Source organism: Macrotis lagotis, chromosome X, assembly GCF_037893015.1.
Source record: "Macrotis lagotis isolate mMagLag1 chromosome X, bilby.v1.9.chrom.fasta, whole genome shotgun sequence".
NCBI lineage: Eukaryota > Metazoa > Chordata > Mammalia > Peramelemorphia > Peramelidae > Macrotis > Macrotis lagotis.
The window spans coordinates 694,038,556-694,060,019 of record NC_133666.1 but is presented as its reverse complement, the minus strand read 5'-3'; the positions used below and the strand labels follow the sequence as shown (position 1 = coordinate 694,060,019).

At 51.9% G+C, this 21,464-nt stretch overlaps 1 protein-coding gene across 6 annotated transcripts; it reads right to left on the bottom strand.

Moving 5' to 3' along the window:
- Window positions 1-9: 9 nt before the first annotated feature.
- LOC141501974 (uncharacterized) lies at window positions 10-16,553 on the bottom strand. Of its 6 annotated transcripts, none has more exons than XM_074206451.1 (3): window positions 15,772-16,553; window positions 7,258-7,351; window positions 4,939-5,025 (listed from the first exon to the last, which is right to left on the bottom strand). In XM_074206451.1, exons 1-2 carry the CDS (start codon window positions 16,484-16,486, stop codon window positions 7,305-7,307), a joined length of 762 nt encoding a protein of 253 aa, XP_074062552.1. In that variant the 5' UTR covers window positions 16,487-16,553; the 3' UTR covers window positions 4,939-5,025; window positions 7,258-7,304. The 6 variants fall into 6 exon arrangements, with proteins under 6 accessions (XP_074062549.1, XP_074062551.1, XP_074062552.1 ...); XM_074206453.1 differs by having other exon boundaries at window positions 15,796-16,553; XM_074206448.1 differs by lacking the exon at window positions 7,258-7,351 and having other exon boundaries at window positions 10-5,025.
- Window positions 16,554-21,464: the final 4,911 nt, after the last annotated feature.

The following is a 21,464-nucleotide window of genomic DNA, read 5'->3' as shown; positions in this document are numbered from 1 at the left end:
TGTGAGATGTAAAAGGGGTTGGGTTGGGTTGGGTTGGGTTGGGTTGGCTGGGCCGGGTGGAGTAGGGATCAGTTCCCAGAGTCTCCAGGGACTGTCCTTCTGGATCCCTGAAGAAGAATGAGATCATGTAGGACAGAATTCTTGGCTAAGGCCATCAGGGCCAGCAAAGGGATTATAGGAGTCAAAGCTGGAGGGTCTTTGAGCTTAACTCACCCTCATGGGTTCAGAATAGGGATGAGATTGACCCATGGGCACAAAAGGCAAAGGGAAGTGGGGGGTGGTCCCATCCAGAACAGGTCACACAGCTTGATGTGTCTGCAGGCAGAGAAGTAGAGGCCCTGTAGGCCAGTGGGTTGGGCCCTAGATTGGAACTGCTGCTCTGGTAACCTTCTGCCTAGACACATGTCTTGATAACAGTATAAGTCACTTTACCTCTGGTTGAGTGCACACACCCTCTCCCTCTCCCTGATAGAATGTAAGCTCTTTGAGGGCAGGGACTAGCTCACCTCTGTCTTTGTATCCCTGGCACTTAGCAAGTGCTTGGTATACAGCAGGTGCTTAATAAATGCTTGTTGATTGATTTGATGGACTTTTCTGAGGAAAAGTGACAAGTTCTAAGTGCTATAGGGGAGAAGATAAACAAAGCCTTGAATGTCCCACCCTGGGAAGCCTGACCAATTTGGGACAGTGCCACACAGCTGCCTCTTGTAGTGAAGACAGACCCAGATAGAAACTGCCTTGGGGGCCAATTGTGACTTTCTGGCCCCAGAAGGAGTGGGACAAAACAACCGATATGAGGTGAGGGGTGCACCCTATACTGGGGGGTGGGGTTCAAGGCAGAGTTTGGGGCTCGATTGGGAAGGCCAAGAGGGGCTGGCTGCACAAGGAATAGCAGGGAGGCCATACCGCGTTGGGAGACCCTCCAAAGGAGGTGGACATTTGACCTGGAGAGGACTTGGGGGCCATGTGGGTCCTCAAGGATGGTGCTGCTGGGTTCCCCTTGCTCCACAGAGGCTACAATGTGACAGATAATTTGATACATTGTATCTGCTGAGTTCCCTGACGTTAGACCATTGGGGGGATCCTGGCTCGGCGAGATCTCCTCATCGGCCGGGTCCCTTGTAGCTGGGAGATCTGATCTGATCTGGTCCGTGGAACCTGCCTGCCTGCGGGGGATCTGGCGCAGCCTGTGTGGGGGAGGGAGAGCCTTACCTGCCCCCACAGGAATCATGGGAAATGGCCCCAGCGGGACCTGAGGCTTCCTTGGAAGGACTCCCTAGCACTTTGCACTAGTGGCTTGACAGTAGTTGTTCAGTCACGTCTAACTGACCCCGTTTGGGCCTTTCTTGGCAAAGATTCTGGAGGGGTTTGCCATTTCCTTCTTCAGTTCATTTTATAGATGAAGAAACAGGAAAATGGGGTGAAGTGTCTTGCCCACGGTCACACAGCTGGTGTCTAAGGCTGCATTGGATCTCAGGAAATTGGGTCTGCCTGACTCCAGAGCTGGCAGTTTATCCGCTGCATTACCTAGCTGCCCTCTGGTACCCGGTAGGAGCATAGTAAGGGTTTTGGACCGGTGGTGACGAGTCAGAGGACCTGTATTCTAGTCCTAGCTCTGCCACTTACCCATTTACCCACTTACTCCAAGATCTCTTCGAGTTTTAAAACTGGTCCAACCAACGCCAACACATTGCCAATGTACACTTGCCAGGGTACACCTACTGTGGGCTCGCTGCTAAGTGTAAAGAGTGGGCTGGGGTGGGGGAGGGGGAGAAATAAGCCCAGGCCCTGCCTAGAGGAGACTCAGAGGAGGGTTGTGAACTCAATGCTGGGTTACGGTCCATGCCAATGAGAAGTCTTGGGGGGGAGATAGGATCCAGGGAAGGAAACCAGGGAGAAGTCAGCTCTCCAGAAGCTCCCAAGTGCATTTGACTTGTAGGGACAATAGAGGCACGCACAAGGCTGTGCTTCAGGAGACCACTTAGCCAATGATACACAAAGCCCTTTCTACTTTGTGGAATGAATAGAGTTTTGTTGCTTTTAAATAGGTTATTATTAGTAGAGGGAAAATTGGCTTCCAGTTGGAGGACTCGAGGCAGGCTTCATTGCACCACAGTCGGCCCCTGAAGGGAAAGATTTGGCCATGGACAAAAGCAGGAGAAGACCCACCCTGGCTAAGCAGCATGGGCAAGATGGAACAGGAGACTGAGCGAGACTTGGCCAGAATGGCGGGCTGGAGCCACCAGGTGCAGGGGGCCCTTGAATGCTGAACCAGACTATCAAAGAGATCATCTCACCATCCTCAGTACAGAGACCATTTCCTTCTTCAGCTTGCTTTACAGCTAGGGAAACTGAGGCAAACAGGGTGAAGTCACTAGTGTCTTCCTTGGTTCCTCTAGTCCCTTGAGAGACATCACGGGGTGGGGGCGCACCTAAACTACTTCCTTAAGCCACTGAAGTTTTCGGTTCTACAGAATGGGTGCCCCAGAGGATCTGTCTTGTTCTCCATGACCTTTTGCTGCTTGTTTCCCAGACCCCTTCGGCTCATGTCAAGGTCACCTCCAGTGTGAGGCCCTTCCTAGGCCCCTGGTGCGTGTCGCCCCTCCTCCACCTCTGAAATCATGTTGTGATGTGCCTGTTCTATCTTGTATGGACCTACATGTGCACAGACAGAGGCCACACGATGGAAGCCAAGACCTGCCCTTCATACTAGCACTGGTGGAGGGTCTTTCCTCCCCTGGGAGCCCCATCACAGGTGCATGTGTCCACATTGTCTTCTCCCCCTACAACTTCCAGAGACTGGCACTCCCTGAGGCTACTTTATAGAGAAACTGCTTGCAATGTTGATTAGCTGGGCACTCTCCCTCAGGTGTAAGGGGAGGGCCCTTCTCTAGTTCATCCAGCACCCTGCAGGCTGGGACTCACCTGGGATTCTGCATTATCACCCATCAGGCAGAGACTCCAGGAGGGAGAGCAGGCCACTGCCCCCCTCCCCATCTTCCCCCCTGAGGGAGGCTAGAAAAGGCTTGGGGCAATCAGGATGTGGATAGTCGGGTCTTCAATTTATGAAGGGCATTAGTAGAGAAGGGGGAACCCATAAAACTCAAGCTGGGAGGGGTCCTAGGACAGGGGATGGCAAGGCTGGGAAGGGCCTTGGAGCACAAGTCAGACTTCAGCAGGAGGTTCGATCTTATTCCCCTCACTCCCAGTTTTACATATGGGGATGCCCAGGAATAAAGAAAGGAAGGGAACAGGCCCAGGAGACAAAAGCCAGTCCCAGCCAGTGGCCTCAGGAGGTATTTATGGAGCCATTATCTGCTCTCTCTGATAAGCCAAATAGTTCTGGAATGGCCTATACATGAATTTTGTTGGGAAGGATGGAGCAGAGTGGGGGTGGGGCAAAGGGAAGAGGGGGAGGGATAATGTTACTGATATACTTGAAGGTTGGCAAAGAAAGATTTTTACAATTATAATTTGATCCTCGTAACAACCCTGGGAGATGAGAAATCCAGTTTTATAAACAAAAAACTGAGGCAGGCAGAGGTGAAGTGATGGGTGGAGAAGCTACTTAGAGGCTATGGTGGGATGGATGGGCAAAGTGGGGCCTTTCCATCAGAACGGAAGTCTTCCGCCACATTACAATCTGAGTTACAGACCCTGGGGGGAAGGCAGAAAGTGGCCTCACCGGGGAGCCTGCAGGCTTCCTCATCCAGGATCCCAGAGCTCCTGGAGGGCTCATTCCCTCTGCCACCTTCACCATCAGCACCCTGAGGTTGGGGCAGAACAGAGCTGGATTGTCCTGAGCCCGGAGATACCAGCTCCCTCACATCATGGAGAAGGTGGGATGGCTTCCAGTCCTGATGCAGGGTCTTCGCCAATACATCACACTGGAATTCCTGAAGCATAGAAAGAACAGCCCCATCTCCATAGTAGCTTTGTCTCTCTCTATGGTTCTCACAAATGCCACAGAGACCAGATAAACTGGGAGTCATAGCACGGGCACCTGAGGAGAGACCCACGCTGAGAGCACTGGGCCCACCTTCTCTTCTCTCTCCAGCCTCCCTAAGGGGCCCATTGAGCCCTACTGATTCCCTTTTCTGGGCAGGTGACTTTGGTGATCCTCCTGTGTGGACAGAGCCCCAGCCCACCGGGAGCTGCCCTCCCATCCAAAAGGGAGGCTGAATCAGGAGAAGAGGCAAGGGAGGCAGACCCAGCGATAAGGAAACCCGGATGCTTTTACTCCTCTGATAGCAGAGAACAAACAGGCCTTCTGGGACCAGGGTCCATGAGCCATCCCCTTAGCACATAGATGGGGCCTGAGAAAATATGTCCTTGCTGACATCTGACCTAAGCCAGTGGAGGGGCCTGTCCTGAGCAGGGCAGAGTGCGAACTGGGAACTTAGGCCTATGCCCTCATCCCCACCCCCCCGGGACCCAAGAAGAGGCTCTGACCTCTCCCTTCAGGTCCCTGACCCCATTACAGCCCAGGCAGAGCTCTGAGGGGCCAAGTTAGGGCTGGGAGCCTCTAACACCCTTCTCAGACCAGCTCAAACAGGACTCCCAGGGCCTCTTTCCAGGAACCTGGCACAGGGAGCCTGCCCCCCTGCCCCCAGAGTGGGAGGGGGGTGAAACTGCTGAGTGCCAGCCATCAGAGGAGGAGGAGCAGGAGGCTTGGCCTGAGTGGGCCCAGACAGGCACTAGAAAAGAGAAGGCCTCTGGGCATGGGCAGGTGGGGAGATTCTGGGAGCTTTCCCCAGTTCAAGCTACGGTCATCAGGCAGGCGGGGGCAGGATGCTCAGGTGCCCAGCTCCCGCCGCAACTTGACGATTTCCAGGACCAGTTTCTCCTTTTCCAGGAGAATCTTCTCTTTTTGCAGTTGCAGTGTCTCCTTTTGCAGCTCCAGGATCTCGGTCTGGAGGCGGCTCTGCTTGGCCAGTTCCCCAGGATCCTTCTCCGGGAGCTCCTCAGCAATGGGCCGAGGGCCTGGCAGCAAGTCCTCCTCTGCAGTCACCACCGAGGCGCTCACTGAAGGAGAACAATGGAAGAGGGGGAGAAGAGACAGGGACGTTAGAGGGTAAGTTAACCTAGAGAGCCTGGCTGGGAGAGGGGAGCACAGGGTACACACAAGGGGCCCTGGGAGAAGTGGCAGAGGACCTAGACTGGAGGACCACTTAGACTCTGACAAGATATGAGGTCCAGAGGCAAGCTCCAAATCTAAAATCAGAGAACTTGGCCTCACAGCCCAGCTCTGTACACCTCTTGCTACTCACCCAAACGGCAGGATAGCACAGTGCAAAAAACACTGCCCCTGGAGGGCCGCAATCTGATGGATTAGTCCCACTGCATAATCCTGGACATAACCCTTCCCCTCCCTGGGCCACAAGTTTCCTTTTCCGTCAAATGTCAGCATTGGACTCTGAGATCCCTTCCAACTCTGAAGCTAGGATCCCAGTGGCCTCACTTTGCCAGTGAGGCAGTAAACTGAGGCCTCTGCAGATGACGGGCTCAAGATCCCAATGCCTGGGCAGGCAGAATGGACCAAATTCTAACATAATGTTAGCAAATGGTCTTCTCGTCACCCAAGGCCCAGAAGGGAGGAGGATGGAGGCTGCTGCTCTATCTGCAGGCCTGGGGCCCACTCTGAGCATCTATACAATTCGGGCAAGTCTCAGACAAAGGAGCTCTTTGACCTCCAGGGCTGCCGGATGGCCCTCCCCTCCCTTCTCTCCTCAAACTCTCTCAGATAGCTACTTCTTGGCATCAGTCCCAGGTCTTACTCTAAATCATGGGACTGACAAGAGCACTAGTTGTCCTCTTTGGAGGGCTGAGCAGACTCTTTCGCTCTGTGGTTCCTGCCAACCTTGCCAGTTGGAGTCTGAGGAGGGAGGGTCTGCAATGACTTCCCCTCTCAGGGACTTAGTTTCCTCATCTGTCAGATGAAGGGGTAGGACTTGAGGGCCTCAGTTTCTTTCTTTGTATTTCTGTCTCCAACACCCAGCCCGGTATGTGGCATAGATGAATGCTCACTGGTTAGGATTACCTGTCACTGCAAGATGGGGTAGTAGAGTGACTTCTCTGTGTACTAAGATGTCTAAGTTTGGGAGGCGCACAGATAATACCCAGTCAAGTCACGGCCTTGGTGCCTGCCTACTACTGATTGTTACCACCATTATCAAATACTCTTTCTTGGTCCCTCAGTGGCCCCCCCCCCCAGCCTACTGGTGAGGGGCCCCAGGGCCCAGCTCAGCTCCCGGTTCCCTCTCTCTCCACTGTTTCTATGGCTCCAAGGGCTGCCTCAATAGAACCTCAGAGGACCCAGCTAGGCTGGTGAGGCCGCTGAGGTCCCAGGTGCCAAATGGTGGCAAGTCCTTTTGGTGCCTCTGACATATTTTTTGGGGAAGTCTTCTAGAGGGGAAAGTCACTACTCTTGGAAGGTAAATTGGATTATGAGATACAGAAAACATAATAAATGAAGTCAGATTTGGGAGGGGTGGCGGCATGTCATGTCTCAATTAGCTCAGCTTCCTATCATGGCTTCCTCACTAGTCTCTTTGCCTCATATCTCTTCACTCCAGTCCCTTCTCCACTTTCTCACCTACTGGGATGCCCAATCCACTTTTGGATGGCTCTCACCAATGGGGAAGTTTTTCTTGCAATTTTCACACAACTCTACAAAATCCTCAGTACTTTCACCTCTTTGGACACAGTTTCCAGCCCTATCTCCCAGTTCTGCCAGTCCCTATTCCAAGGTCCCTCCCAGATCTGACATTCCCTGTTCTAAGACCCCTCCCAGTATAAACAAGCTAAATTCTGTGTCCAAGCCCCTTCTACTGTATTTCTGATATTCTAGACCCTAAGGGGCCTGTTAACTCTCACCTTTAAGCTCTGACCATTTCTGACTATAATTCTTTCTTTTCTTTTCTCAATCTGGTCCATGCTGGGAATGTAGCGCCCACTCACTGGGCTGATCTCATGCTTGAATGGAAAGGGAGATGCTCTGTTTCTGGGCTGGGACCCTCCTGTACAGCCCCCTGACTTACCTGGTCCACTGTAGCTCAAGGAATTCTCCAGGCCCCGCCTCCCCACTCTGGGGGTTCCAGATGTGTACCACTACCCCCAGTTCTAACTTTCTTCCCCTGATGTCCCACACTCTCCTTTTGGTATCTGTTTGTGTCCATATTTACAAGTCCTGCAATGGCCTCTCCTGAAACAGGAGCAGGGTAGTTCAGAGACCAATAGAACTAAGTATCAAGAGACCTGGGGTTCGAGATCAGGCTTCTCAATTCACTCCTTTGCATCTGTTCTCAAGAAAGCCTCCTGCTTGCCTGGTGAGAAGTGGACCTGAGACAACCTACCCTTGGAAAATAGAGATAAGTTAGCAGCCCTTCCATTTTACAGACAAAGAAACTGAGGCATAAAGACATATGCTATTTTCCCAGATTCCACAGAAATAGGATTCAAGTTCATTCTCAGGGCCTCTACATACAATATTCTTTCCCCCAAGTCTGCCTGCTACTCCTCCTCTTCCCTCATTCAGGACCTCTGTCTGTCTGAGACTGTAGGAGCCCCCTCCTTCCTGGGGCCTCTTTCTCCTTAGGGAGGTCACCTCTGATCCTGGTTCTCAAGACTCAGTGTCCCCTTGTGCTTCTGATTCAGAAGCTCTCTCCTCATCCCTCCTTCCTTACCCTAAAATGCCCTGGGGCTGCCCATCCTCATTCCTCCCACCCCAAGTGCTCCCAGCCTGGCTCAACCAGTGGCAGAAGGGGAAGCTTTTTCATAGCTATACCCACTCACTCTGGCAACCCTGATCATCACATCTTTCTTTCTCAGGCATCATGGGGCAGGAAAGCATGATGGGTGATGGGGTTGCTTTGGGATGTTACCTACTTTAGCTGGCAGGACACCAGGAAGGAGGAAAGACCTGAAGCCGTCTTGGGAGAGGATGAGCTTGGAAAATATTTGGGAGACGTGCCAATGGCACTCCTGTGAGATGACAGAGAGAAGGACATGGACAAGGAGGGAATTTTGGGAAATCTACTTGCACTAAGGATGAAGGAATCACAAAATGTGGTCAAAGCTACAGGAGGGAAATTAGGAACATCCATTATCAGGGAAGTATCTAGAGAGAGTGGATGAGGCTGCTGAGAACAAGTCATTGGACATAGGCATGAGGTGATGGGGAGTGGGTTTGGATGACCTCCAGGACCCCTGCCAGCTTGGACATCTGCTATCTGCCAAATTACAGTGGATGCCTTGCTCAAGTTCTGACCTGTGGTTTAAAGATTAATCCCAAACTACTTGAGGCTGAGTTCCACAAAGAAAGTGTCCAAGGTTTTCCCTGAAGAGGCAGCTGCTGTTCTCTGTATTGGAAGGTAAGAATACAAGCCTAAAGCTGAGCTCTACCCTCTCTCATTGGGTCCCCTCTGACCCATTTTCAAGCCTAAGTTGGGAGTACAGAGTCTGCTCAGGTCAGGGGTACAAGAGACAACTGGCTTGTTGAGGTCACAACCCCAGGTCCATGCAGGGAGAGGATCCAGGGATCCAGGAATGGGTCATGCAACCACCATGGGAGAGGAGCTGCAGCTGTGGGCAGTGCCAGACTTAGGTCATGGGTTGCCCAGGACGATGGAAGGAATCAATTTGATATGGGGTAGGGGAGGACACAGGAGACTGACCAACAGAGACTGGCCACATACTAACTGTTCCCAGAATACTCTTGACTTTTCCTTGGTCCACATGACAGGCAACTCACTCTATATAAGGACCCCACTCCCCACCCCCCAACCCCCTGCCGACTCTTCCCAGGCACCTGATTTCTTTTTCATCTTTGTATGCCAAGTACCTTAAATCTGGGAAGGTATTTATTGATTGATTGATTGATTGACTGATTTTTTTAGGTTTTTGCAAGGCAAATGAGGTTAAGTGGCTTGCCTAACACCACACAGCTAGCTAATTATTAAGTGTCTGAGTCCGCATTTGAACCCAGGTACTCCTGACTCCAAGGCCAGTGCTTTATCCACTACGCCACCTAGCCGCCCTGGGAAGGTATTTAATAAAGGGTTTTTGCTTGTGGTTTTGTGACCTTGGGCAAGTCAGTCCCCATGGGCCTGAGTGTTTTCATCCACCAATGAGAGGTTAAACCTGAAATCCTATAATCTTATTCCTGCTTCAATGGGTCTGCTCAGACATCCTTCATCCCAAATCCCCTTTCTCCTCCTTGGTGATCCAGATCTCCCAACTCCCTCCAGGGCAGGGATCAGAGTTGTCTACAATTCTAGACATTTCTTTTATTTATTTAAGGCAATGGAGTTAAGTGACTTGCCCAAGGTCATACAGCTAGGTAATTATTAAGTGTCTGAGGCCAGATTTGAACTTGGGTACTCCTGACGATACACTGCGCCACCTAGCTGCCCCATGGACCACAATTCTGAGACCAATGATAAATGAGGCTTTCCAATACTTTCTCAAGGATCTGGATAAAGGCATAGAGGACTTGGTGACACCATTGGGGAGGGAGAGTTAACATATTAGATTGACTCAGAACCCAAAAGAGTCTTCCCTGCCAGATGAAAAGATGAAATTTAATAGAAATATCAAATCTTGCATTTGAGGACTAAACAATGAACTTCCCAAATACAAAATGGGAGAGGTCAGTTAGACAACAAATCTGAAAAAAGAAGGATTAACAGAGGAGATGGAACATTTCTATTGTACCTACTATGCCTCAGACATCGGGCTAAGTAATCACTTGGAAGATTTTTTTTTTTTACAGATTTTATCTCATTCCTTATGTGGAACGGAATGTAGAAGCCTCCTGGAAAAAGCTTCTTCTTCTTCTTCATTTTTTGCAAGGCAACGGGGTTAAGTGACTTGCCGAAGGTCACAGAGCCAGATAATTATTAAGTGTTTGAGGCCAAATTTGCACTCAGGTCCTCCTGTCTCCAGGGCCGGTGCTCAATCCACTGTACCCCCGAGTTGCCCCTCAAAGGTTTCTTATACTAGGGGCTTCTGCTCTTCCTTTTTCACCTCTTATGATTTTATGATTACAGCTTCCAACATTACCAATCCCTCCAGCTGATCTCTCCAGTGGTCTTTTGGTTGCCAGATCCAGGGGCTTTTCTTTGTCTTTCTAGGTCTCTCTGCAGCCTGGGAACAGGACTTCACTCTCTGACCCCCGCCCCATTCCTCCCTTCTCTCAAGGTGTTCAGGGCACCCCTGAGCCTACTCTTTCTGCTAGTTCTCCTCCCCTGCTCTGTGACCTTGGTTCCTTCTCTTTCTCCTTCACTGAACCCTTCTTCAGATCATATCCTCTAACCATAGGTGTCCCTCAGAGTTCTGTTCCAGACCCAATCCTCTTCTATTTCAGTCCTACTTCACCTGGTGAGTTCATCAAGTTCCTGTGGCTTTAATGATTCGCAACTCCCTGATGACCTTCAATCTCACATTTCCAATTATCTTTCAGCCATCTCACATTGTATGTCTAATCCCCTGGACTGAAGAAGGGCAGAGACTAAGAAGATAACTCACTAGTTACAGTCATTCTTTTAAACAATCCGAAAGACAACTCTACACATGGAAATTACCAGTTGTCCATATAGAAATCAAATCGATTATATACTTTGCTGCCAAAGGTAGAGAAACTCTATTCAATCGGTTAAAATAAAACCCGGAGTTGATCGTGGTTCAACTTATGAGCTTCTTATTGTAAAACTCAGACTTATCCCTTATGAAAATGAAGTGGAGGTGATGAACAGATTTAAGAGATTAGATCTGGAAGAGAATAAGTAATCATGTTTGTCCTTCATTTTCAAAGAAGACCACGACATCAGGGAGGTGATGCCATGGCAAGCAGGTGAATTGGATTGGAGTGAAGGAGGGCTGTGCCAAGTCACCAGCCTCACTTTCTCCTCCAGAGTCATCTGTGTCCAGTGGCCAGATATGAATCAGGACAACTGGAGATGGCCCTGGATATAAGGCCATCAGGGTTAAGTAACTTGCCCAAGGTCACACAGCTAGTAAATAGTTAATAGTAATAGTAAATAGATTTGAACTCCTATCCTCCAGACTCCAAGGCCAGTGTTCTAGTTGCCCAGATCTGGGAGATAAGAGCGCTAGAAGAGCTATGGACAGAGGCTCACAATGCATTACAGGTGGAAGCAACAAAAAATATCCCAAAGAAGGGCAAGAAAGGAAAATGACTTCTGATGAAACTCCCCACCCCACCCCGGGGCAATGGGGTTAAGTGACTTGCTCAAGGTCACATAGCTGAGGAAATATTGAGTGTCTGAGGCTAGATTTGAACTCAGGTCCTCCTCTCTCCAGGACTGGCCAGTGCTCTCTCCACTGCACCCCCTAGCTGCCCCCTTGATGAAACTTTATAAATAGCTGGGGAAATAAGGAAAGTAAAAGGTAACAAAAGTTATTTGTTTTTCATTCTCGAAGAAAACCACCACGCTGTGACAGGCAAGTGAATTGGATTTGAGTGAGGTGGGGGCTGTGCTAAGTCACCAGCTTCACTTTCTCCTCCGGAGTCATCTGGGTCCAGTGGCCAGATATGGATCAGGACAACTGAAGAAGACTTTGGCATTGTAAGTTAAGGTCTTTAATAGATCTAGTTTGACTAAGGCAATTCTCATTCAGTGATTAAGGCCGAGTAAGAATGAAATGAAACCAAGAATGGTCACTTTTTACCTAGTTAAAAAAAAAATCTGGGAGGGGAAGATTGCTTTTTACATTTACTCTGAACCAATCAGGGTAAATGAGTAAGAGAAAGATAAGCCCACCTAAATGGTGAGTTCTAGAGCCTGGCAAAGAGAGAAATAAGATTTTCTTAAATGAGCAATGCAACAGAAGACAATAGGAAAGCCATTTCTCTAAGAAAATGAGAGATGTGAAGGAAATCTTTCATGGAAAAATGGGCAAAATAAAAGAGAAAAATGGGAGGAATTTAACAGAAGCAGAAAGTGATTAAAAAGAGGTGGCAAGAATATACAAAATAACTGCACAAGAAAGACCATAACATCCCATAACCATAGCGGTAGAGTTACTGATGGAGGCAGAGCCAGACATCCTGGAGAAGGAAGTTAGGCAAGCTCATGCTTAAGAATCTGTAAGCAAGATGTGAACCAAAAATGGCAGAAGAGGGGGCTGGTTTTCAAAGAGACAGAGGAACTAGAGACCAAACTACCAATATTGCCTGGGTCATGGAGAAAGCAAGGGAGTTCTAGAAAAACAACTACTGCTTCCTTGACTATTATACTAAAGCCTTTGACTGTGGTGATCACAACAAGATGTGGCAAGACTTCAAAGAGATGGGAGCCCCAAATCATTTTATTTGTCTCCTGAGGAACCTATGAGGGTCAAGAAGCAACAAATTGAATACGGAGCAACTGATTGGTTTAAGATGGGGAAAGGGAGTATGACAAGCTTGTATATCCTTGCCACCTTCTTTATTTAACTTGTATGCAGAGTATATCACATGAAATACCAGGCTGGATAAATTCAAAGAAGAAATTAAGGTTGTTGGGAGAAATAGCAACAATCTCAGATATGCAGATGATACACTCTGGAGCTTAAATACACTGACCATGTAATGAGAAGATGGGGAAGCAATGGAAAAGACCCTTGATATTGAGAAAGATTTAATGCAGGGGGTAGCTGAGTGGCATAGTCAATAGAACAAATGTGACTTCAGACACTTAATACTTACTTAGCTGTATGACACTGGGCAAGTCATTTAACCTTTGCCTTACCAAAAAAAAAATTACTGCAAAAAGAAAAGAGGATGGCAGAGGATGAGATGAATTGATAGTGACATGGAAACATGAGCTTAGACATTTTGGGGAGATAGTAGAGGAGAGAAGAGCCTGGTGAGTTATGGTCTATAGGGTCACCAAGAGTCAGACAGGCTTGAACAACAAGACATCTTAAACTCAACATATCTGAAATGGAACTCATTATCTTTTCCCACCTCCGATGTTCCCTATTACAGCTGAGACACCACTTTCCTCTGTTTTCCAGGCTCACACCCTAGAGATCATCCTGGACCTCTATCTCCCCCCCCCCCCGCTTCCCCCATATTCAAACTGGTGCCAAGGTCTGTCAATTTGTACCATCTCCTAAATATTCCCCCTTCTCTTCTCTGGCACTGTCTTCACCCTGGTGCAGGTCCTCATCATCTCACATCTGGACTATTGCAATGACTGTTGCTTCAGTTTTCTTTCTATTCAGTTCATCCTTCAGTCACCAAAATGATTTTCCTGAAGTGCAGGTCTGATTATGTCTCATGTCTCCCACTCCATCAATCTCCACTGGCTCTCTATTACCTCTGGTTGGCATTCAAAGCCCTTCATCAGCAAGTCCCTCCTATTTTCAGTCTTCTTACACCTCACTCCCCAATACATATTCTTTGATTCAGGAAACAGCAGCCTCCTGGCTGTTCTACAGACAAGATCCCCCATCTGACCCTTCTGGCTTCTACAGGAAAGATGCCTTCCCCAAAGCATTCCCCTCTTAATTATGGTGCCTTCCTTCTCTTAAAGATTTCCTATTTATCCTGTATCTAGCCAGCTTTGAATATCCTTGTTTGCATGTTGTCTCCCCCATTACATTATAAGCTCTCTGAGGGCAAGGACTGTGTTTTGCCTCTTTTTGTATCCCTAGGAGTTAGTGCAGTGTCTGAGTCATATTAGGAAATTATAAATATTTGCTGATTGAGTAATCATTTGATCGGGGTGGGGGGAGGGTTAGTGGACTGCAAATACCACTGGAGTCAGTAGCATGATGTGGCGATCAAAAGAGCAGATCAGCTTCTGGGGGAGGGAGTGATAGCCTTCATTGGAGGGCACCCGCCCTGCTTTGAGAAGGCCACCAAGTAGCTGAAAAGTCTAGAGGGGGCAGCCAGGATGATGAAGGGCCTGGGCTGGGTCATGTCATGGAAGGAAGCTGAAGGAACAGGGTTTGTTTCTTGTGAAGAAGACTCAAGGAGGGCATGAGAGGTCAAGGGCCTGAAGGGCCAGCAGTAGGTGGGGGATCATGCCCACCTCCCAATCAGAGCTGAGCTGCCACCCCAAGCCAGATTAGGCAATGGATTGCTAAAGTCCCTTCCTGGTCCAGCTCCATTCCCTGGTTCTGCAATACTGATGTCACAGTGGCCACAGTGGATAGCCCGAGTCTGCCATGGGGCAGCAGAGAGCAGAAGGTCATTCCTAAATGCTTCCATGGAGACTATGAACGGCTCGGTATACTTGTTTTTGTATAGAGGGTCAGAAGATATAAGGGTCACTAGGGGCTTGCTTGGACTCAGGGAGACTCATCTTCCTGAGTTCAAATTCAGCCTCAGACACTTACCAGTTGTGTGACCCTGGGCAAGTCACTTCCTTGTTTGTGATCTCTGGCAAGAAAACTCCAAATGGGGTGATGAAGAGTTGGATGTAACCAAAAAAGTCTGAATACATGCGATCTTGAACCGGATGCTCCCTGACCAGAGGGGCTCCAGCCTGACCCACCTCCCTGGGCAAACTGTCCCATTGTGGGCCAGCTCTGTTCTGAGGGAACTTCTCTTCAGCCTGGACCTGCATCAGGGATTTCAGATCACATCTGTAAAGTGCTACAGAGTGTCTAGCATACAGAGGGTGGTATATAAATGCTTATCCCTCCCCGATTCCTTAGCTCATGGAGATCTCTTTGGATCCTGACCATCATTCAGGATACTCGCTCTCTGTCTCTCTCTTGCCTTTGACATGTGAGGAAGTCCCTGATAAATGCTGTGTGAGTCAGATCCCTGGGGGCTCCCATGCGCTCGAAGGTCTCTCTGTAAGGCAAGATTGGGGAAGATCAAGGCAACAGGCTGGATAAAAGCCCACTCGATCATTTGGTCTGGCGCTGCCAAGGAAACTACAGATGGGACACAAAATTCAATAAACGTGGGAGCTTTTTAGGGGTGAATTAATGAAATGTTTGCTCAAACAGAGCAGGCTAATTTTTAAGCTGATCATTTTGTGTGGCCCATGAATGATGTGATAAATATCCAAATGGCCCTTGGCAGAAAAAAGGTTCCTCACTGCTGCTCTAAGGTAATGCCAAAGCTTTTTGGGTCTGGTCATTTTTGACTGTTGCCGAATTCACCTATGGCGTCAGAATTGTATCATACTCTCCTTGATGAGAAAACCGAGTGTCTCTGTGGTCGCGTAACCTGCTCTGGCTGGGTTACGGAGCTACCGAGTGTCGGGGCAAGGACTTTTCCCGAGCATGGCAGGATTTATAGACGGGCGGACTGGACCTCACTTTTGGGTAAAGCCTGGATTTTAAGCACAGCAATGGCTGGGCCACATTTCTAACTGACTCCTCTAGAGCTCAAGGTGCTCGCCGCTGTTGTCACACTACTTAGGAATTGGTGTTAATGTCCCGTCTCCCGCCATGTCCAATCGGAGTCTGGACTCTATGAAAATCGACTCTCTCTATGGAGCAACAAGGAGAGTGACAAAAAGGGGCAAGATAGGAGCTAAAAAAAATTTTATTTGGAACGAGAGGAATCTGTAAAAAGCTTCTTTGGAAAAAATGTCGTTCGTCTACACTTGTTCGGGCCATGCTGAATCCTAATCTCTCCACGCCCTGGCAGCCCATTTTGCAAACTCAAAATAAAATAAGAAATTCTCGGCGCCATCGGTTGTCTTAATTCTAGGTTTGTCTTCCGCCAGAACGGTCTGGGGAGAAGCGGGGGTGAAGGGAATCCCGAGCTCCCCAGCTCCCCAGCTCCACTCCCCGGCTAACCTCCGCAGAGCTCCAGGGGCTCACCGTTGTCGTCCACGGCCGCGGGCATCCCTTCTGCGCCGGGCGTGCCGGGGCTGGAGCTGACGCCCAGGCAGGGCCAGTCGAGCAAGGGGCTGACGGGGCACTTGATCTTGTAAGTCAGCGTCGGGTCGGGGCCCGGGCTGGCGCACAGGCCGGGCTCGCAGGGCAGGAGCGGCTCGGGGCCGCCTGCGGGCAGGCCGGGCCCGTCGGCGGGCGGGAGCAGGCTCTTGGCCGCCGGCCCGTCGGCCCACGGGTCCGGCTTCCTGGGGCTGGGCGCGGGCGGCAGGAAGCCCTGGGCCTTGCAGCAGGCCGGCGCCGGGCTCGGGGGCCCGCGGGCGCGCAGGCCGGGCTCGGGCGCGTCGGGGCCCGGCCGCTCCAGCAGCGCCGAGATGTGGTGGAAGAGGCGCTCCTGCGGCCGGCGGCGCAGCAGCGGCGGCCGGGCGCTGGCCAGCTCCTTGCGCGCGTCCAGGATCATGTTCTTCCACTTCTTGCGCACCTCCTCGGGGCTGCGCTGCACCAGCGGGTTCAGCGCGTTCACGGCCGCCGCGATCTCGGCCCAGGCGCGCTGCCGGTCGGCCGTGTTGCGGTAGCGGCCCGTCTTGGGGACCAGCACGTCCTTGCGCAGGCTGAACTCCTCCAGGATCACCAGCTTCTCCTCCTCCGAGAACTTGATGCGCTTCGGCCTGGCCGTCATGGCGGCGCCCCCCGGCCCGCTCGGCGCCCCTGCCTCCGGGGCGAGGCCGGCCCAGCCGCCGCGGGGCGCCCCCCGCCCGCCCCCCGCGCCCAGCCCGGGCCCCGCCGCCCCGGCGTCCCGGCGTCCCGGCGGCGCGCGGCGATGACGTCCCACGCCCGCCGGAGCCGGCGCGGTTGCCGGGGGGACGGGGCGGCGCCGCCGGGCTACGGTGGCTCCCGGAGGCCAAACCTCCCCACGGCCCGGGAGCGCGGGGTGGGGGCGGGGAGCCGGGGGCGTCTACGCCCCGCCCGCCAGGCCCCGGTCACGTGCCCCGAGGAGCCGCGGCCCGACGCCGGGCGCCCCAGCCGCGAGGCCCGAGAATCCTGGGAAACCTGGGGGAGGCTTCCCGGAGGAGGGGGGGCGCGGGGCCGAGAGTCCAATCCGCTGGACCCCGGCAGGGTCGCGGGGTCAAGGCCACGCCTCAGCAAGATTGTTTTGACCTTTGTGGGCTGGGCTGGCCTGATGGGGTGGGGGGGGGGGCAGTCAGAAGCCTATGGCAATGGTCGGGAAGGAAGAGAGCCCTCTATAGAGACGGTGGGTGGAGGATGGACACATGCTGCATGGATGCGGACGAATGGGTAGATGGCAGATGGACAGATGGATGGATGCAGGGTGGACACATGCTGCATGGATGGATGAGGATGAATGGGTAGATGGCAGATGGACAGATGGATGGATGGAGGGTGGATGAGGTTGGATAGAAGGATGGACAGATGGATGGATGCAGGGTGGACACATGATGGATAGATGAGGATGAATGGGTAGATGACAGATGGACAGATGGATGGATGCAGGGTGGACACATGATGGATGGATGAGGATGAATGGGTAGATGGCAGATGGGCAGATGGATGGATGGAGGGTGGATGAGGTTGGATAGAAGGATGGACAGATGGATGGATGCAGGGTGGACACATGATGGATGGATGAGGATGAATGGGTAGATGACAGATGGACAGATGGATGGATGCAGGGTGGACACATGATGGATGGATGAGGATGAATGGGTAGATGACAGATGGACAGATGGATGGATGCAGGGTGGACACATGCTGCATGGATGGATGAGGATGAATGGGTAGATGGCAGATGGGCAGATGGATGGATGCAGGGTGGACACATGCTGGATGGATGAGGATGAATGGGTAGATGACAGATGGACAGATGGATGGATGGAGGGTGGATGAGGTTGGATAGAAGGATGGACAGATGGATGGATGCAGGGTGGACACATGATGGATGGATGAGGATGAATGGGTAGATGACAGATGGGCAGATGGATGGATGGAGGGTGGACGAGGTTGGATAGAAGGATGGACAGATGGATGGATGCAGGGTGGACACATGATGGATGGATGAGGATGAATGGGTAGATGACAGATGGGCAGATGGATGGAGGGTGGACGAGGTTGGATAGAAGGATGGACAGATGGATGGATGCAGGGTGGACACATGATGGATGGATGGATGAGGATGAATGGGTAGATGACAGATGGACAGATGGATGGATGCAGGGTGGACACATGCTGCATGGATGGATGAGGATGAATGGGTAGATGGCAGATGGGCAGATGGATGGATGCAGGGTGGACACATGCTGGATGGATGGATGAGGATGAATGGGTAGATGACAGATGGACAGATGGATGGATGCAGGGTGGACACATGCTGCATGGATGGATGAGGATGAATGGGTAGATGACAGATGGACAGATGGATGGATGCAGGGTGGACACATGCTGGATGGATGAGGATGAATGGGTAGATGACAGATGGACAGATGGATGGATGGAGGGTGGATGAGGTTGGATAGAAGGATGGACAGATGGATGGATGCAGGGTGGACACATGATGGATGGATGAGGATGAATGGGTAGATGATAGATGGACAGATGGATGGATGGAGGGTGGACAAGGTTGGATAGAAGGATGGACAGATGGATGGATGCAGGGTGGACACATGATGGATGGATGAGGATGAATGGGTAGATGGCAGATGGACAGATGGATGGATGGAGGGTGGATGAGGTTGGATAGAAGGATGGACAGATGGATGGATGCAGGGTGGACACATGCTGGATGGATGAGGATGAATGGGTAGATGGCAGATGGGCAGATGGATGGATGGAGGGTGGATGAGGTTGGATAGAAGGATGGACAGATGGATGGATGCAGGGTGGACACATGATGGATGGATGAGGATGAATGGGTAGATGACAGATGGACAGATGGATGGATGGAGGGTGGACGAGGTTGGATAGAAGGGTGGACAGATGGATGGATGCTTGGATGGATGATGGATGGATGCATGGATGGACACATGAGTATGGATGGATGGCTGGTGGATGGAGGATGCAGGGATGACAGTGGAATATTCCCAATAAAACCTCCTTAGGGTTGACATTCCTAGTAAAGGCCTCTCAGGGTTAAGAAATATTAAGAAAACTTGGGGCAGCTAGGTGGCACAGTGGATAGAGCACCAGCCCTGGAGTCAGGAGGACCTGGGTTCAAATTCAGCTTCAGACACTTAATAATGACCTAGCTGTGTGGCCTTGGGAAAGCACTTAACCCCAATTGCCTTGCAAAAAAAAACCTAAAAAAAAGAAATATTAAGAAAACTAACCCATTATCCTTAGAAGAAAGACCTTGCATTTCAAATGAGACTTGTAACCCTACATGTTTTCTCAATAAGGATATTTCTCCAAACTGGGGGGATAGCAGAGTGATCCTAGACCTTGCCTTCTAGACAAGTTACACCACTTCCATAAGATAGGAGTAATCCTGAATGGTGAGGTAAAATTTTATGAAAACCTTTCATTCTTTGCTCCTGGACTAGAGTTTCACAAGTAGAATGTAACTCTGAAGACTAACCAATGCATCAACAGAGAGAGACAATAGGGAGGAGGAGGGGACCGAGCTAGGCCACACAATTTTGCTTGACTCCATTCGGGGCAGCCCCTTGATCTTCACTACCTTTATGAGACTTGGAGTGTGCCCTTCTCTTGAGAAAAGCAAATAATTTTCTTTTGCTCAGGCCAATCCATGAAGATTTTATTCAGTGTAATTTTATCACACACAGTATCCAATAGCTACATGGTGGAGATAGATGATGGATAATAGATGACAGCTAGGTAGAGACCCTTTAATCCCCACAAAAGGTGCCTGGGTGGCTACAACTTCCTGGAGAGGGGGGGTTCATTTTGGGGAAGGTCTTAGCATAACTCATAAGGCACAAAAATTTTAGGTGTGGGAAGAGCCATCCCTCCTAGGAGATGTGTCTGATATCCATCCTAAGTTGAGGGCCACTCATTTGATGCATATAGTCAGAAGTAGCTTCTGCTAGTGAAATTGTATAAAAGACTCCTCTTTTTAGTGCTCCCCCACCTTATGCCGGTGTCATCAGCAAGCTCAGAGAAATATTAATAATTGTGTATGCTCATTTTTAAAATATATCAAGTAACTTGCTTTCTCAATGAGGTGCAGTGGGGTGAAAGGGAAGGAGAGAATTTGGAAGTCAAGACTTTGGAAGTCAGTGCTGAAACTTGTTTTTGTACATAACCAGGAGAAATAAAGATACATTAAAAAATAAACTATGTTAACCTAATTCTGTTTTGCTTTTTCTTGAGCCCCAACTGTGGAGGTTAATGTGTGTTCCATTTGAGGGCAAACTCTTAAGATTAACAGATATTTAATTATTCTGTTAAGGTTAAACTCAGCAAGGTGATCGATATATAATGTTTTGAAGACAGAACTAACAGGACTTGGTAGCGGGCTGAGGAGACCAAGCTGTGTGATCCTAGGTTGAAAGCCCGGTGACAGGGCAGAAGAGAGAACTTTTGGAGAACGGCGAGCTCCGGTTGGGACCTGTGGAGTTTAAGATGACAGGCGCTTAGGGCCGCGAGCCCAGGCATCCGGAGGAGTTGGCTGCGACTCGGGCCCATGGGCAGCTTCAGCTCGGAGAGCCTAGTTGAGACTGGAGGGATCAGAAAGTCAGGAGAGAGGAGGGAGGAGGGCAGAGCCCGGGGGCCCGGGTCAGAGATGATGCTTGTGTTCCGGAGAAGAACCTGGGATCAGGGAGGTGATGGCAGGCCGAGCGTGTTGATTAGACTGGAATGGGGGGCTGGGTGAGTGCCCGGCCTCACCCGCTCCTCCAGGGCCGCCCGATCCTGGGCAGGCAGTCATCGGGGCTGGCATGGCCCCGCCCCCGGCCTCCGGCTCCTCCCTTCCCCCAGCAGCCGGGGCCTCGGCCGCCCCGCCCCTCCCCGGGCCCCTCCCCCTCCCCGGCCCCGCCCCTCCCGGGCCCCGCCCCCGGCTCGCCGCGTCCTCCCGGGCCCCTCCCCTCCTCCGGCCCCGCCCCTCCCGGGCCCCGCCCCCGGCTCGCCGCGTCCTCCCCGCCGCAGGGGGGCGCCGGAGGCGGAAGGCCGGGCCGGCGGCCCCGGAAGTCGGGGCAGAGCCGGGGTGCACGCCGGCGGCTCGCACCTCTCGGGCCCTGCGGAGCCCCCGCCGCCGCCGCCGCCGCCCCCATGGGCGCCCAGCAGCAGGCCCGCGCCTGCCTGGCCAGCTGCGGCCCCGCCACGCCGCCCGCCCTGCGAGCGCTGCTGCGCATGCTCCAGGACTTCGCCGGGTGAGCCGGGCCCCGCCCCCGAGCGAGGGCGGCCTCCTCGGGGCGGGGCCTCGCGTCTCCCCGCCCCCTCCAGCATAGGGGTGGGGGGGCCTCGGGGCGCTGCGGGGGGGGGGCGGGCCGGGGGCCCCGGGCACTCCGGGTACAAGGGGGCGGGGGCCCCGGGCACTCCGGGTACAAGGGGGCGGGGGGGGGCGGGGGCCCCGGGAACTCCGGGTACAGGGGGGCGGGGGGGCGGGGGCCCCGGGCGCTGCGGGGGGGGCGGGGGGCCCGGGGCGCTGCGGGGGGGGGCGGGGCGGGGGCCCCGGGGCGCTGCGG